This window comes from Accipiter gentilis, chromosome 28, assembly GCF_929443795.1.
Source record: "Accipiter gentilis chromosome 28, bAccGen1.1, whole genome shotgun sequence".
NCBI lineage: Eukaryota > Metazoa > Chordata > Aves > Accipitriformes > Accipitridae > Astur > Astur gentilis.
In genome coordinates this window covers 17,981,434-17,995,050 of record NC_064907.1, presented here as the reverse complement: position 1 = coordinate 17,995,050, position 13,617 = coordinate 17,981,434, and the positions used below count along the sequence as shown (strand labels likewise).

Here is a 13,617-nt window from a genome sequence, read left to right as displayed (position 1 = left end):
GACCTTTCTTCCTTAATATAGCATTTATTTTTAAAAAATACCACATTATTTCAAGATTTGTTTTCTTTAGCTGTAATGGGTTTTCTAAAAATTGTGCTTGCCACTTGGAACTGGCAGCTTGAGGGTAACGGTATATAAAAAGGCAAAAAAAGTGAAGTAGAAAAGCAAAGTAGGCTTTTTTTTTCGTTCTCCTAATGCAGGGTGGGGAAGCAAGGACACAAATAACACTGCTCCGATTCAGGCTCCCTCGTGTGAGCTGGAGAGGAATACAACATCCCACAGCCTTGCTCCAAAACCTCAGCCTCCCTCCAGCCAAACGTCAATGCTTGGAAATACATTTAAAAAAAAAAAAAAAAAAAGAAGAAAAAAAAAAAGAAAAGGGCTTTTTGACTCTTAAAGGCAACTCGTGGAACGCTGTGCCACGCGGGCAGGCGGCGGTGGCGGGGGGGGGGGGGGGAATTGTCAGTGCCATCTTCTGTTGGGCCTGCTGCACTGCACAGCCCTGGAAATTGGGGCTGGAAAAGCAGGATTGCATCACCCAGCCTTTCCAGCCCGGCTCAAACCCTTCCCCTTGGAAAAATCCTGAACCAGCAGAGCTCCCGCCCCTTCACACCCCAACTGGCTCTGGCCACAGGGAGGTGTCTGCCGCTAGAGCACGCTTGCAACCCTCCGTCATTACAGAATATATTTTATTTATGGAATTTTACAAATAACTTTACAATTCACGTGACATAAGTTATGTTCTTTGTTTCAATGCTTATCTCTTACAACACCTGAGTTATTGAAATACTGAGATGGAACTTGAGCTTCAAACTGGACATGGGAAGGGAAACACAGATGAAAATCCATAACAAGCTCAATTTGGGTCGCTTTCCCTCCTCGTCCTCCTGCCTGCCCCATCCCTTCTCCAATGGCAGGTACCAGCCTGCCTGAGCCAGGGACAGGAGCTCTCTCCCACCAGTCCTGTGGCGGAAGGAGGGTCCCTCTCTACGAGGAGCCTTGTTTCTCTGAGGGGTTTCACCCCAACCCACACACCCAATCTTTGGGTCACAGATTTCTCAAAGTCAACTCAGTTGGCAAGAAACAGGGTTAAACTTGAAATGAGAAGACGACGGACTCATGATCCCCACCGTGTGCCGAGGGGCCCATACCGGCTCCGAGGAAGCCAAGTGTCAGTCCTTACCATGTTTCCAGCTCTTGGGGACGCAGAGGACCTCCCAGCCACAGTCTGCAAGCACCTCACGGTCCCCAGGGGACAGAAAACAAGATTTCCCCCCCGCCTTCGCCTCCAATGCAGAGGCTGTTCCATCTGTGCGCACCGCTGAACGGCTCCTGCCAGCCACAACTTAGCCCTGGCAGTGCTATGGCTGCCCTCTGCCCCGTGGAAAGCCGCCAGCGATACAGTGTTTTCCAAATACTTCCTTGAGAGAGAAGAGAGGGCACATATGCCATTCAGAGGACTCAGTTTTTCCACATCAAGTCGGTCAGACGGGACTGCAGCTCTCTCAAGCAGGGAAAGGGAGTTTCCAACACCACTTTCCTCCCAACTACTGATAAATTAGCAGCAACATAAAGCACGGGTAACGACTGCGAAGTGCTGCAGAGGTGGCCGGGTGCCCGAGCCAGGACAGGTCACACTGCCTCGAGGTGGCTCTGTCCCACGGACCAGCCGCAGAGGGAAGAGTAACTTACGATGACCATCCACATGAACAAGAGACACTGCACGGGATAAAGCAGAGCCCGTCTCTCCTTGAGGGCATCACCAATGGCAGCAAGCGGCCCAAGGACTGTGTGGGACCTCTGGGTTGAAGGGTGCTCCCAAGAAGGCTCCCTGCTCCTCGACATGCTGATACTTAACCTTCTGGGTGCAGGACAAAGCCAACAGCCTCCTGGGTGCCCAGGGGACAAAGTCAATGCCTGGCCTAGCCAAAGCCCCCGAGAGCAGAGGTGCTGAGCCACGAGGATACTGGCAGTGCCACATCTCAACAGGCAGAGACCTACAGACTCAATGCAACTGTTAGGAGCCTAAGAGGAACAGCATCCAGCTGGTACCTAAGGCAAATTAAGAATTACAGTGAGGTACTGGCAGCCAGCAATCAAACCAGGGTACAACACTACCAGATGGTGCTGAGCCTGCCCCAGGCTATGTCAAGGGCTGAAGTCCCTTGTCTCTTTTGCGATGGGCAGGAAAAATACCTGGCACACCTTCCGCTTTGCTTTCCAACAGGGGTGGAAGGGAAGGTGTGGAAGGGAAGGTGCAGGGAGCCTCACCTCCAGCCCCTGGTGCTGAGCAGCACCGAGCCGAGGTGGCAGGATGGCCATCACCCTCTCACACACCCCCACAGCCACCTGCACAGGCAGGGAACGAAGGAAGACGCTCAGTGACAAGCCATCCCCGGCACATACACCAAAGCACTTCTCAAAGCTATCCGCACCACTCCTTCATCCCAATCCAGCGCCGTACCCACTAGGGTAAGCCACCTAAATCAGCTCCTGCCTATCAGCGTGGCCACAAACTCACCACTCCTGGGTGCAGGATAAGGTCTGGGGGGAAAAGGAGGTGCAAGGAAACCTCAAGCAACACGGGCGGGGTGGGCAACGTTATCAATATGATAATAAGTCAATTCACCTAGTGAATCTGGGGAAAGCCAGCCCAGAAGCAGAGCTGTGAAGTGCCTATAACACCCTTCTCTGGCTACTCCCTAAGGCTGGAAACACACAACCTAAAGAGGTTTACAGTCTATTTTTTTTTTTTTTTAAAAACACCCACCCCCCACCCCCAAACCTCAGCAACTCAGCAGCATCAGTGTTTAAAAAAACGGTGTCTGTTCCCAGGTGTCGGCGTGAGCTTGATCACAGTCTAAGGACCGATCCCCTGGCTGGGGAGTCTGTGGCCGGGCAGAGGCTCACCGTCCCGGCTCTGCCCTTGCCCCGCACTGCTGTCATGCCCTTCTCACCAGCATTGCCACATGGCTGCCCTCACAGAAGGAGAAGGGGTTTTTTTTTCCTCCCCATACAGCAGCAGGGACCTAAGGGAGGTAAGGGCATCCTGCTAGCCTTCTCCCAGCTGCTGCCCCACGCAGCCCATGTGTCAGTCCGACCTGCATGAGGTGCAGTTTGGTGTCCTCTGCTCCAAGTGCTGACGCCCAGAATGTGCTTTGAAAAAAAAACCAACCCTCTTCACCCTGCTCTTCCCAGGGCATTGTCTGGGCTGCCAAGGCAGAACAGGAGCAAAACCAGATGTGGGTCCAGAGACACGCTTCTGAAGACAGCAAGGGTGACGCTCAAATCATGAGCTGTGCTCCTTGACCTTCCTCTTCCTTGGCAGCCCTCTGTGCTTGGAGAGCACAGCTCCGAGGACTGGCTGGTAGGTAACTCTCCAAGAAGGGTCTGTACTGATCTGTCCCCATCACACACCCCCCACAAAGGGGTCAGGAGACCATCACATCCCATCGCACCACTCTGAGCACGAGGAGGGGAGCAACGCAGCTAGAGGAGCTCCTGTCTCCCAACTCCATCCTTCCCAGGACATGTGAGGAGAGAAGGGATATGACACTGGAAAGAGATCCTCTGGTCAGTTCAGTCCTACAGCAAAGGGGATTAAGCTCCCCTCAGCCTTAAACCAAAATAAAATGAAGTCTGTGGAATAGCTTTAAAAGCAATGCCTCTTCTTCTGTAGTGTGATGTCAGTGCCCACACAGGTACCATCGTTTGCTTGCAGCAGGAAAAGGAAATTAAAAAACAAACAAACAAACAAAAAAAAAAACAACCTTCCCGCCCCCCCAAACCAAACAAACAAAAAAAACAAACGGAAAAACTGGAACAGGGCTGTGAGTCGGGCTGGTCCTACCCTATCTGGATCTGTCCGGAGTACATGGTCAGCAGCACCATGATGGTGAACCCCGTCAGCAGCCCTGCATTCTGGATGGCGAAGGTGATCAGCGTGCTGCCGTTCTGCTCATCCTCCTGGCTGACCTCATTCATTTCAGGGAACTGTAGGGGGAAGAGAGAGTGATGACTGAGTTCAGAGACTGGAGTGGCTCTGTCCTTCCTCACTGCTTCCCACCCCATGCCACCATCCTGGCAAATATTCACACCGCCCATCCTGGGGCTCTCAGCCGGGTCACCGTGCCACCAGCCCAGGAGGCAAAGCAAAGCAGAGACAAATGCCGGCCACTACAGACAGCATCTGCGTTTGCCAGGCGGACAAAGCAAACATCCCCTCTCCAGACTGAGAGCAAGCCAGAGCTCTTCCTAGCCAGGCAAAAAAAAGAAAACGCTGGCGAGGTCCCAACCACGCACCCGGCAGCCCCCCTGGCCCATCATTTACCATGTCAGCCAGCGCAATGTACAGAAACATCCCTCCGGCCAGCGCAAAGATCCAGTTGGCAGAGAAGTGGCTGCCGGCCACGATGCCGAAGGCCAAGCCCACGTAGCAGCAGCAGGCAGAGATGAAGTTGAAGAAGAGCGCTTGGCGGATGGTCATCCCGGCGTTCAGCAGGATGACAAAGTCCCCTGTGGAAGAAGAGGATGGGGAGGATGAGGAGGGAGTGGGCTATCACTGGGTGGGCGGCAGCATTGGGACAGCACCGAGGTGCTCGTATTCAGCACCTGCTTTTGCGTGAGGTCAAGCGTGGGCTCCCCATCCCCGCTGGCGCCGAGTGCTGACCACACCAGCTGCCTGCCAGCTCCCGGCCCTGCCCGCGCATAAATTCGGACAGTCAAACCCAAACCGCTGCCCGCCTCCCCCCTCCCAAACCAACGAGGTGTTGTTTTTTTTTTTCTTCAGATGTCTCCATCTAAATTTAAATCTCAGACATCATATTACCTCGTTATTTTTAGAGCTGTGATTACTCAGTGTAGTTTACAGCCTCGCCTTCCCCCCACCCTTATTACTCTGTTTATTCCGCCCAACATTTGCCTTTCCCTCAAGAAACAACGGGTAGGACCAGGAAAGCGGCAGGGTTAGCCTTAAAGAGGGGCAGATCTGAAAGCCCTCACAGCACCTTTTCCCAAGGACTCACGTACCCAGCTCGTGCGGGAACTCCTCGCAGAGGATGGCCACGGAGGTGCTGATCCCTTGGAAGACAGAGACGGTGAAAGAGGCCCCGATGGCCAACCCGTCGATGAAGTTGTGGAGGCCGTCGCTGAGGGTGATCATCCACGCCAGTGTGCCGATGTCAGAGTACCGCACCTCCTTCAGCCAGTAACACGCGCTCTGGGAAGCCTGCAGATCCTGCCATGGCACCCCGACAGTGGGGACTCAGCACCCAGCCAGTCTCAGGGGGGAGGCCACCGCTCCCTCCACCGGCCAGGGTAACCCAACCCTCCATGCATTAAATCCACACGAGGCTTGACCCGAGCCGTTTGCTTTCCACTACACACAAAGGATTTTGTCAGGGAGGTGCAACGGGCTTCAAAACTGCTCTTTTTCATTGACATGCAGTTTTTTTCCCACGTGCCTACCCACCACCCCACAGGAGAAGGCACTAACCTGGACAGAGAGGGAGCCCACCACAACCTTCTCATCCCCAGAGGGGGTCTTGCACTCCAACTCGCTGGTTATGTGTGGGATCATGTGGTCCAGGTCCCCGTTCTGCAGCTTCTCCGTGATCCCCTCCTCCTGGTCCTTCTTGGAAGGCAGAGCCTCGGGGCCGTAGTGGCTGTGCCCATGGTGATGCTGCAGGACAGTGGGCATTCACGGGTGTCAGCTACCCCTGCCATTTCTGCTGTTTCCCACCTGAGCAGCACTCCAAGCAGCCCCTGCTCAGCCTCACCTGGTCCTTCTGTTTCAGGAGCATCTTCAGGACCTTCTCCGTGAAGAAGAAGAGGTAGAAGCCCCCGAACACCACGGCAGATTTGGAAACGTAATAATCTTCTTGAGGATTGAATCCAAATGCCTGCAGGCAAAAGGGGACAAGTGACAGGACTGAGGAACAGTCTCCAGCAGCGTGTCTGCCTTTGTCCCTGGCACCTCTGGGGCAACATCACTGCTTTCTGACCTCTCTCTAAGCAGCAGCTGCTTCAGGGGCAAGCTCAGAAAATGCCTTCATGCACCTTTAATGTCCCTCACTCCCCCAGCCAAGCTGGCTGTGCCCCAAGCCATTGGATCCACCACCTTGCACCAGGGCAGGGATGCTAAAAGCAGGCTTAGAAAGCCCCCACTGTCTCAGCACAAAGGTGACCTGCAGGGCTAGAAGGGTAATAAAATAGAACTTCTCCGCTTGAAGCAGACCAGAGGTCTCCCTGGAGCGATTCCCTTCCAAAGAGGGGCGAAACGCAGCTCCAACTGTGGTCCCGAAGGGCTTCCAGCCTCTGTACCTCGCTCTCGGCTCCCCTCCGATGTCGCCTTCCCTTTCTCCAGCCAGTGAGCGCCCAGAGAGAAACAGCCCCCGAGAGAGAGAGAAAAGGACAGACCCGACGATCCTCACCCTACCTCGGGAATGAGCTGGAAGAGGGCGTTGGAGTAGAGAGTTCCAATCGCCAGAGCTATGAAGTAGAGGAGCAGCCGCTTGTAAAAGGTCTTCTTCATGAAGGGTACCACGCTGGCTCCCACCAGCGAGCAGAGGGAGATGACGGTCACGCAGAGGAAACCGTAACCCCAGACTGCGGCGTGCGTGTCAAACCCACCCCGGGGGAATCGGACGAGGGGAGGTTGTCGGAGGGAAAGGAGATCAACGTGGGGAAGGGGAGGGAGGGGAAGGAATCCACACCAAGAGGAAAGAGACAGGAGGGAGGGAGAGGGGGGAGAGAACAGGACATTCATTAGTGATTGCTTGTTCATCTGGCATTGGCTCAAGAGGGTGAACCTGGTGTTGAATGGCTTTGGAAACAGCTCTTTGGGAAGGGTCAGAGGGACACTCCACTGTGGAGCTCGCACCAAACGACCAAGAGAGGAGCCCTCCCTTGGAGCAAACAGCTCTCTTTTAGCACTGGGCTAGAGCTGAGTTTTGGCAGCCAGGACGTTTCAGAGCCAGCACCCCAGCTCTGCTCCCCGAGCCCCCGTGGGACATTGGGTGGCTGTTTCAGTGCCACAGAGCACCAAGATCCCCCGAGCACCTCGTACGCTCCATCCTTGTTCTGCAGCCTGGAGAGAAGCAGCGGGTCCCCGCAAGCCACACTGGGATGCTCTGACTGACGGCAAGGGTGGAGCGTACGTAAGGCACTTCAGTTCCTGGCAGATCAGGAAATATAGGCGCTTGGTTTTTGTGTTCGGCAAATAAAAGTCGCAGTTCTGGAGTTGGATAGGAGCCTTGAAAAAACATCTCCCACCAACACGGATGAGGCATTCGCTGCCCAAGAGCAAAGCAAGCAACACCGGGGAGCAAAACCCAGCAGCAGCAGAGGGTGCTCTGCTCAGAGGGAAGGCTGCACCTTAAATGCAGCATTTTAAGGCTGGATGTGCACGAGCTCAGATCCAGCTCGTCATCTACCCAGGCTCCACAAGGGCTACGCAAAGCCTCCCAGACCGGGGAGCTGAGGAAGCATGCGTGTTTCGAAGGTGTCCAATCTGAGGGTATGTGGGTGTATTTATTCAACTCCGGAACTGTGCAATTACAACACAATTAATTTGCAATATATCTGTCAGTCCCATCAGAGCACCAGGAAACCTCATGTAAGCCTAAACCCTTGTGGGAGCATCAGTCTTGTAAATCAGGGGGGAAAAAAGGGCAATTAAAACATTTGTAAAAGTTGGCTGACTCAAGAGGAAGCTGGTGCTTCTCTGGGTTGTTCTCTGTGTTTTTACACCGATACTTCCTCCGCCTTGCATGTCTTCCCATCTGGCTCACGCCACTAGCGCTGCCGCATCTCGGCGGCCTCAGAGACGGGTAGCTCTGCATGAAGCAGGGCTGAGCACATCCCTCCAAGGGATAAACTCCCTTGCAAAGCAGACACAGCCCATGGGGCAGGAGCAAACAGCTTCTCCCACCATCTTCCCGGACCTCAGACCTGGCCAGCAGCATTGCAAGGACCCAGCAGGGCTGGAGGACACAGCCTCCCCATGCTGCCTGCATGCTCTCGAGGGTTTCCTGGTGCTCAGAGGGGCGAGAAAAGCCCTGCAGAGCCCCTGAGACAAGCCCTCAGCCTTGGGTGATGGAGGGATCAGTTCGATTTGGCAGGGTGGAGGCAGAGAGGGTGCCCAGAGAGCTGCCCTCGGAGACGGGAGAGAGGCAGGGACTTTCTACCGCACCTCTGGGATGAGCTGGAAGAGCGCGTTAGAGAGCAGCGTGCCGATGGAGAGTGCGATGAAAAACGTGAGGACCCGGCTGAAAAACGCCTTCTCGGTACACGGTACAATGAAGACTCCGAGCAGGGAGGCCACGTTAATCATTGACACACTGAGAAAACCAAAGCCCCACACTGCGGAACGAGAAGAAACGAGGGCCAGACATTACCGAGGCTCTCGGTGCGGGGAGACGGGGAGGACCCCGAGACCTCGGATCCGGGCAGGTGGAAAAGGCTGGCTCTGGGTCTATACCCCGATGCCGGGGCCAGCGGTGCAGCCTTGCAGCACCGGAGTGTCTCTGTGCTCCAGACACTTCAGCTGTGACACAGACTGTCACTTTTGTGGCAGGGCAGGTGGAAATGAAGCCACCAGGTTACTTGGAAGAGGCTTTCCTGAGTCAGCCCTGGTCTCACGGCATGGGACAAGCCAGTGCTGTGCTCAGGGCAGCTGATCCAAGACCTTGGACATCGTCAGGATCCGGATGCCTGGAAGCTCATTTCGCATCCACTGGTGGCTGGAGGCCAGCGGGTCCCTAAACGTGCCAAGTCACCCCCACCTACCCACAAGGACTCACAGCAAGGTCCCCATCATCCAGCTATCCCGGAGAGCCATGCTGCAGGCACAGCTCTGACCTGCGGCGCGTGCGATCAGGGGCAAAACCACGCCGCAAGCCCACGATACAAACCACACCGGGGAAAACCCGTCAGGACTCCCAGCTGCTGTAGGCAAGCTGCATCCTCTTGTCTCTGCCAGACTCTGCCTGTGCCCCACAGCCAGGAAGGAGAGCCGGCTATCCCGCAGGTCCCAGGGTGCCTCATATCCCTGAGCTCCGTGCCCCAGGCTGGGCAGCGCTCGTGTCCCCTGCTTCCCTGCTTACCTTCGGCCGAGCTGGGTCTGCTCTCCTCTGTCTGCTCGTTTTCCTCATTTTCCAGGTTCTCGGAGGCGCACGCCCCTGACTCCAGCTGCTGCAGGATAGTGGGGCAAAACTCCTTGAACTCGCTGTGCCCCACGGTGGAGCCCTCGCTCAGGTTGTGGATGGCGAAAAGCTCAACAGAGCTGAAGCACTGTGGAAGAGAAGAGACAAGCACATGCCTCAAGACTCCTGCAGCTCTGCAAAGAGACTTTAGGGGTCTGCAGAGCCCCTGCCTTACCCGGGAGAGGTTCATCCTCTGCTGCGGCGTTTGGGAGACATTGGCGTGCCCCACTCCCACATCCAGGCGGTTCAGCAGGGCCTTGAGCTGCTTCAGGCTCAGAGTTTCACTCTCGCCGTACCGCTGGAGGAGATCCTGCAGGAAGGAGGCTGCAGAGAGCTCCAGTCCCGTTGCATCCCTGCCCGCCCAGACCCGCGGGCAAGGGAGAAGGCAGAGCAGCATTAGCAGGCAGCAGCCCCAGGGGCCTGCACTGGGGATCATGGTGTCTCAGGGATACTGGAAGAGAAACCATGTTCTGCCATTAGCTTTACCATCCCCAGCAGCTCTGACCACCGCTCTTCCACCCCACAGCTCCATCAGGAGATGGCAGATTTCTTCCCCAGGGAGCCCCAGGCTGGGGAAGACGCAGCTTTGCACAGTGCTGAAAGCACCCAGATCCCGAGGAGGAACGTCTTTTCACGAGCAATACAAGACCAGCCGCTTCTCCTCCACCCTGAGCCAAATCCCCAGCACCACCTCCCCGAGCACCCTGCTCACCGCAGTTGTGTGGTGAGGGGTGGGGGGCTGCCGCGACATGGCTCCCAGGGGCTCTCCAGCTCTGCAGCACCTCGGGATCCCTGGGGAAGAGTAGCCAGTGGATGGAAAGCAGGCAGCAGCGTGCAGGCAGGGCTGCGATGGGGATCCTGCACACATGCCTCCGCCAGCAGTGCAGCCAGCAAACCCCAGCGCAGTTAATTCCAATGCTGGCTGCCGAATTCGGCTCTCCGTAGGGCAAGGAAGTCAAGCACCGGCCATGCTAACACCACGTTGAATCCCCCTCGTGCCGCCAGACCTGGGACATGCACCCCTCAGGGACCTCTGGCCACCCACGCCAGCATTCGGAGGACATGGGAGCCCAGGGGACAGAGGTAGCATTTTCATTAAGTTATATTTTAACTACAATAATTACAGTGAACCAGGTCCTTCCCAGCCGCAACTGTAGATGCCTTTGTAGTATTTGCCTAGAATCAATCCTTGCCCTCTCCACTCCTTTCATATAAGCTAGGAATCAATAAAAGTGGGATGGCAGAGACTGGGGGAGCTGGGGCTCACCCACCAGCACGTGTTGGGTGCAAAGGAAGGGGCTCGGAGAGAGGGTGGGAGGCTAGGCACGACCCGCACGTCCACCTTGGGCAGCACCCAAGAGGCTGGAGCAGGGCCCAGGCTGTCTTCCTGGAAGAGCTTCACTGAAAGGTGGATGGCAAATTTGGGATTCACAAGGACAAACAGAAAATAATTTGCTATCCACCGCCTCCATACGCCCGGCAGCCGTCCCGTTCCCAGCCTGGGGCTTCGCTCCCCTCCCAGAGGCTTGGGCACACGCTGCCTCGTGGTTTCCCCTTCCCGGGGGAAGCGGTTTGCAGCCCCGGGATGGTTCCTTCACCGTTGTGCACGGGGCCCCATCCAGCCTAGCTCTGCCCTGGCACAGGACCTGCCACCCCAGCCAAGCCGCGCTCCCGCCGGCTGCTGCGGCACCCCGCCACGCTTGTCCCGTGCTGACGGCTTGCAGATTTTGGTCTCCTCCAAAAACAAGCCCGAGACATTTTTGAAGCCCAGCCAACCAATTGTTCTGAAAATAACCTGGGGCCGGGTTTGCGAGGCACAGTGCTGCTTGGGGTGGCGAGGCCAAGCCCAGCGGGACCCCCTTCCCCACCAGGACCCCGTCCCCCCTCCGAAGGTGCCCACATTCCCGCAGGTTTTACAAGCTTACCACCACTTTGTGAGCTTTGTTCTCCAGGAGGGCGCAGGCCTTGGAGGTTTTAGCCTCCTCCTGCCAGGGCTTAGCTGGGATGCTTTGGCTTAACCCCTCTCCTCCCAAAATGGGGGAGCGAGCTCATCTGGTGAGGTGCTGGCGATGGTAACACCCTGCTCGGTGGGGGCTACCTGAGCGACCTCTGACTCTTCAGCATCCCCCAGCGAAAGCAGGACACCTTCTTCTGCCTCCCTCCTACCCAAATCCACCCTTCCAGACAGGTCCTCCCTGGGCAATGCCCTGCCACAGCTCCAGAAGCGGCCACTGGCCAGGGTGGCCACATGGGACATCTGGGCGGCCAGTGACTCCCACAAAGTACACAGGCGCTGGGACACAGCCCACAGCGGCAAAGGCCTGTCCCGGCGGCACCGCATCCCGGGAATGGGTTGGCTGCCTTTCCCTCTCTGTGCCAGCCAAGCGCTCCCCACGTCCCTCGTCCTGCCAGGAGTCATTCTACCCGGAGCACGCCGATTATCGCCAGCCTGTGCCAAGGCATGCAGCCCTCTCCAGTGCCAAAATCACCCCTGGGGTTCCTCCCAATACCGGGTTGAGCCAGGCGCACCCAGGGTGGAAAACCGGACCTCAACTTTTACCCAGCTACCAAACAAAAGGCAGGAAGCGGTTTGCAGGCAGAGCCGGGCAGGGGTTTGAATTGCACAGGCTCGCCACCGTTTTAGGGCAGAAACAAGGTAGAGGAGCCATCCCTTGGGAAGAAGGGCGGCAAGGTGGACCAGCCTTGGGGTCTCAGATCCCCCCGAACACCACAGAGACCCTAGGACAAGGCAGGAGGGTTTCAAACACATCCAAGCCCCCCCATCCCAGGGGCAAAGAGGAGCTGCAGCAAATACCCCAGGGACACAAACCCCTGCTGCGGTCTCTCCATTGCTGCCGCCAGCTGAGCGGGACACCCCCCCAAATAAAAAGTCCCCCAGCCTCCTGCCCGCTACCTTCAAGGGCGTCCTTTCGCCAGCCACGGGACCTGCTCCTGGGGCCCGGGGAGCCGCGGTGCCGCGCTCGGCCCAGCGCCTGACCTACTTTATCGCTCGCTGCCGCGCTGGGACGGGGGAGAGGGAACAAACCTCTGCCGTGGGGAGGGGATGCCCAGGAGGGTGTCCTACGGGACGTGCCTGGGAACGATGCCCGGCAGTAACGAGAATTGCGAAGGAGCTGCCAGGGCCAGGCAAAGCCCCTCTTCTTTCCCACCTCCCTCGGGTTCGCTTCCCAGAGCTCATCGATCCCCGTTGCAAACCACCCCCCCCTCCAACCGCGAAGGTGAAGCCGGGAACAAGAAACGTTGGCAAAGCCGAGCACGGCCCCGGCGACGTCAGCCCCACGCCACACGCTTCCCAAAATCCCACGCAGGGACAGCTCGCTGTCGCAAACCTGGAGGGGAACAGCGGGGGCCCCCAAAACCCCCTCAGTTTGCGTTCCCCCCCCTCCACGTCCTGCAGGGGTGGTTTGCAGCCAGCGGTCTCGACCTCCTTCCGGAGCAAAAGCCGCTCCACGTGTCTGGCAGCGAAGGCAGGACCTGCCTGCTGACAAGGAGGGTTTCCACGTCCTGGGGCACGTCTGCACCCTGGAAGGACCGCAGCAGCCTGCCACGCTCATGCCAGGCCACGGCCTCTGGGCCACGGCCTCCCTTTGCTCCCCCAGGCTGCCTCCACTCACTTTCTTGTCCCTTAATTTCCCCCAAAAAAACCCTGCCCGCAGGCCCTGGTACAGGCTGGCAGGCAGCAAAACCGGCTGCCCTGGAGCTAACCCTGGGTAGCCCACCCCAAACAGCTCCCCCCCCCCTCCTGCCCCGGTCCCCCACTCCCTTGCCGGACCTCCCCGCTGCCAGCCCCACTCCCTGCCCCATCCCAACACCAGTCCCCACCCCACAGCAGCCCCCCCCCGGCCCCTCTATCCCCTCTCCCAGTCCCGCCTGGCCCCGGTCCGGCCCCGGAGCTGGTACCGCTGGTACCAGACCCCATAGCTGGGTTGTCCGCCCCACACCTACCCGCACCCTCACCTAGCCCCACACTCCCACGGGCAGTCCCAAAGCGAGCCCCATAGCTTCCCCTAGGCCCTAAACCCGACCTTACGCGAGGTCCTAGACCCCCAAACCCGGTCCTAGACCCCCCAAACCGGTCCCAGACCCCCCCAAAACCGGTCCCAGACCCCCAAAACCGGTCCCTGCATCCTTTCCCGCATCCCCATCCCAATCCCGGGGCTCGGCTCCCGACCCCCCTACCACCCTCCCCGCGGTGCTCCGTCCTCGCAGCCGCTTCCCTACCCGCTCCCATCCCCATCCCATCCCGGCCCGGTCCTACCTCCCGCTCCCGCCGCCGTCGCCGCCAGGTCCGCCCGGTCCCGGCCGCGCAGGGCGCACGCTCGGCCGGCGGCACGGGGAGCATTCCCATTGGACGGCGTCACGGCAAGCCCCGCCTCCCCCCTCCTCCCAACCT

General features: G+C 57.9%; 1 protein-coding gene across 5 annotated transcripts; it reads right to left on the bottom strand.

Annotated features, from left to right (window-relative positions):
* Nucleotides 1-672: 672 nt before the first annotated feature.
* SLC39A14 (solute carrier family 39 member 14) lies at nt 673-13,562 on the bottom strand. 5 transcript variants are annotated; one of them, XM_049830642.1, is made up of 9 exons: nt 13,483-13,562; nt 9,379-9,654; nt 9,105-9,291; nt 6,437-6,606; nt 5,778-5,900; nt 5,495-5,680; nt 5,029-5,236; nt 4,331-4,515; nt 673-3,993 (listed from the first exon to the last, which is right to left on the bottom strand). In XM_049830642.1, the coding sequence occupies exons 2-9, from the start codon at nt 9,637-9,639 to the stop codon at nt 3,847-3,849; spliced, it is 1,467 nt and encodes a 488-aa protein (XP_049686599.1). In that variant the 5' UTR covers nt 9,640-9,654; nt 13,483-13,562; the 3' UTR covers nt 673-3,846. The 5 variants fall into 5 exon arrangements, with proteins under 5 accessions (XP_049686599.1, XP_049686602.1, XP_049686600.1 ...); XM_049830645.1 differs by lacking the exon at nt 13,483-13,562 and adding an exon at nt 12,250-12,545; XM_049830643.1 differs by lacking the exon at nt 13,483-13,562 and adding an exon at nt 10,328-11,043.
* Between the last annotated feature and the right edge of the window lie 55 nt (nt 13,563-13,617).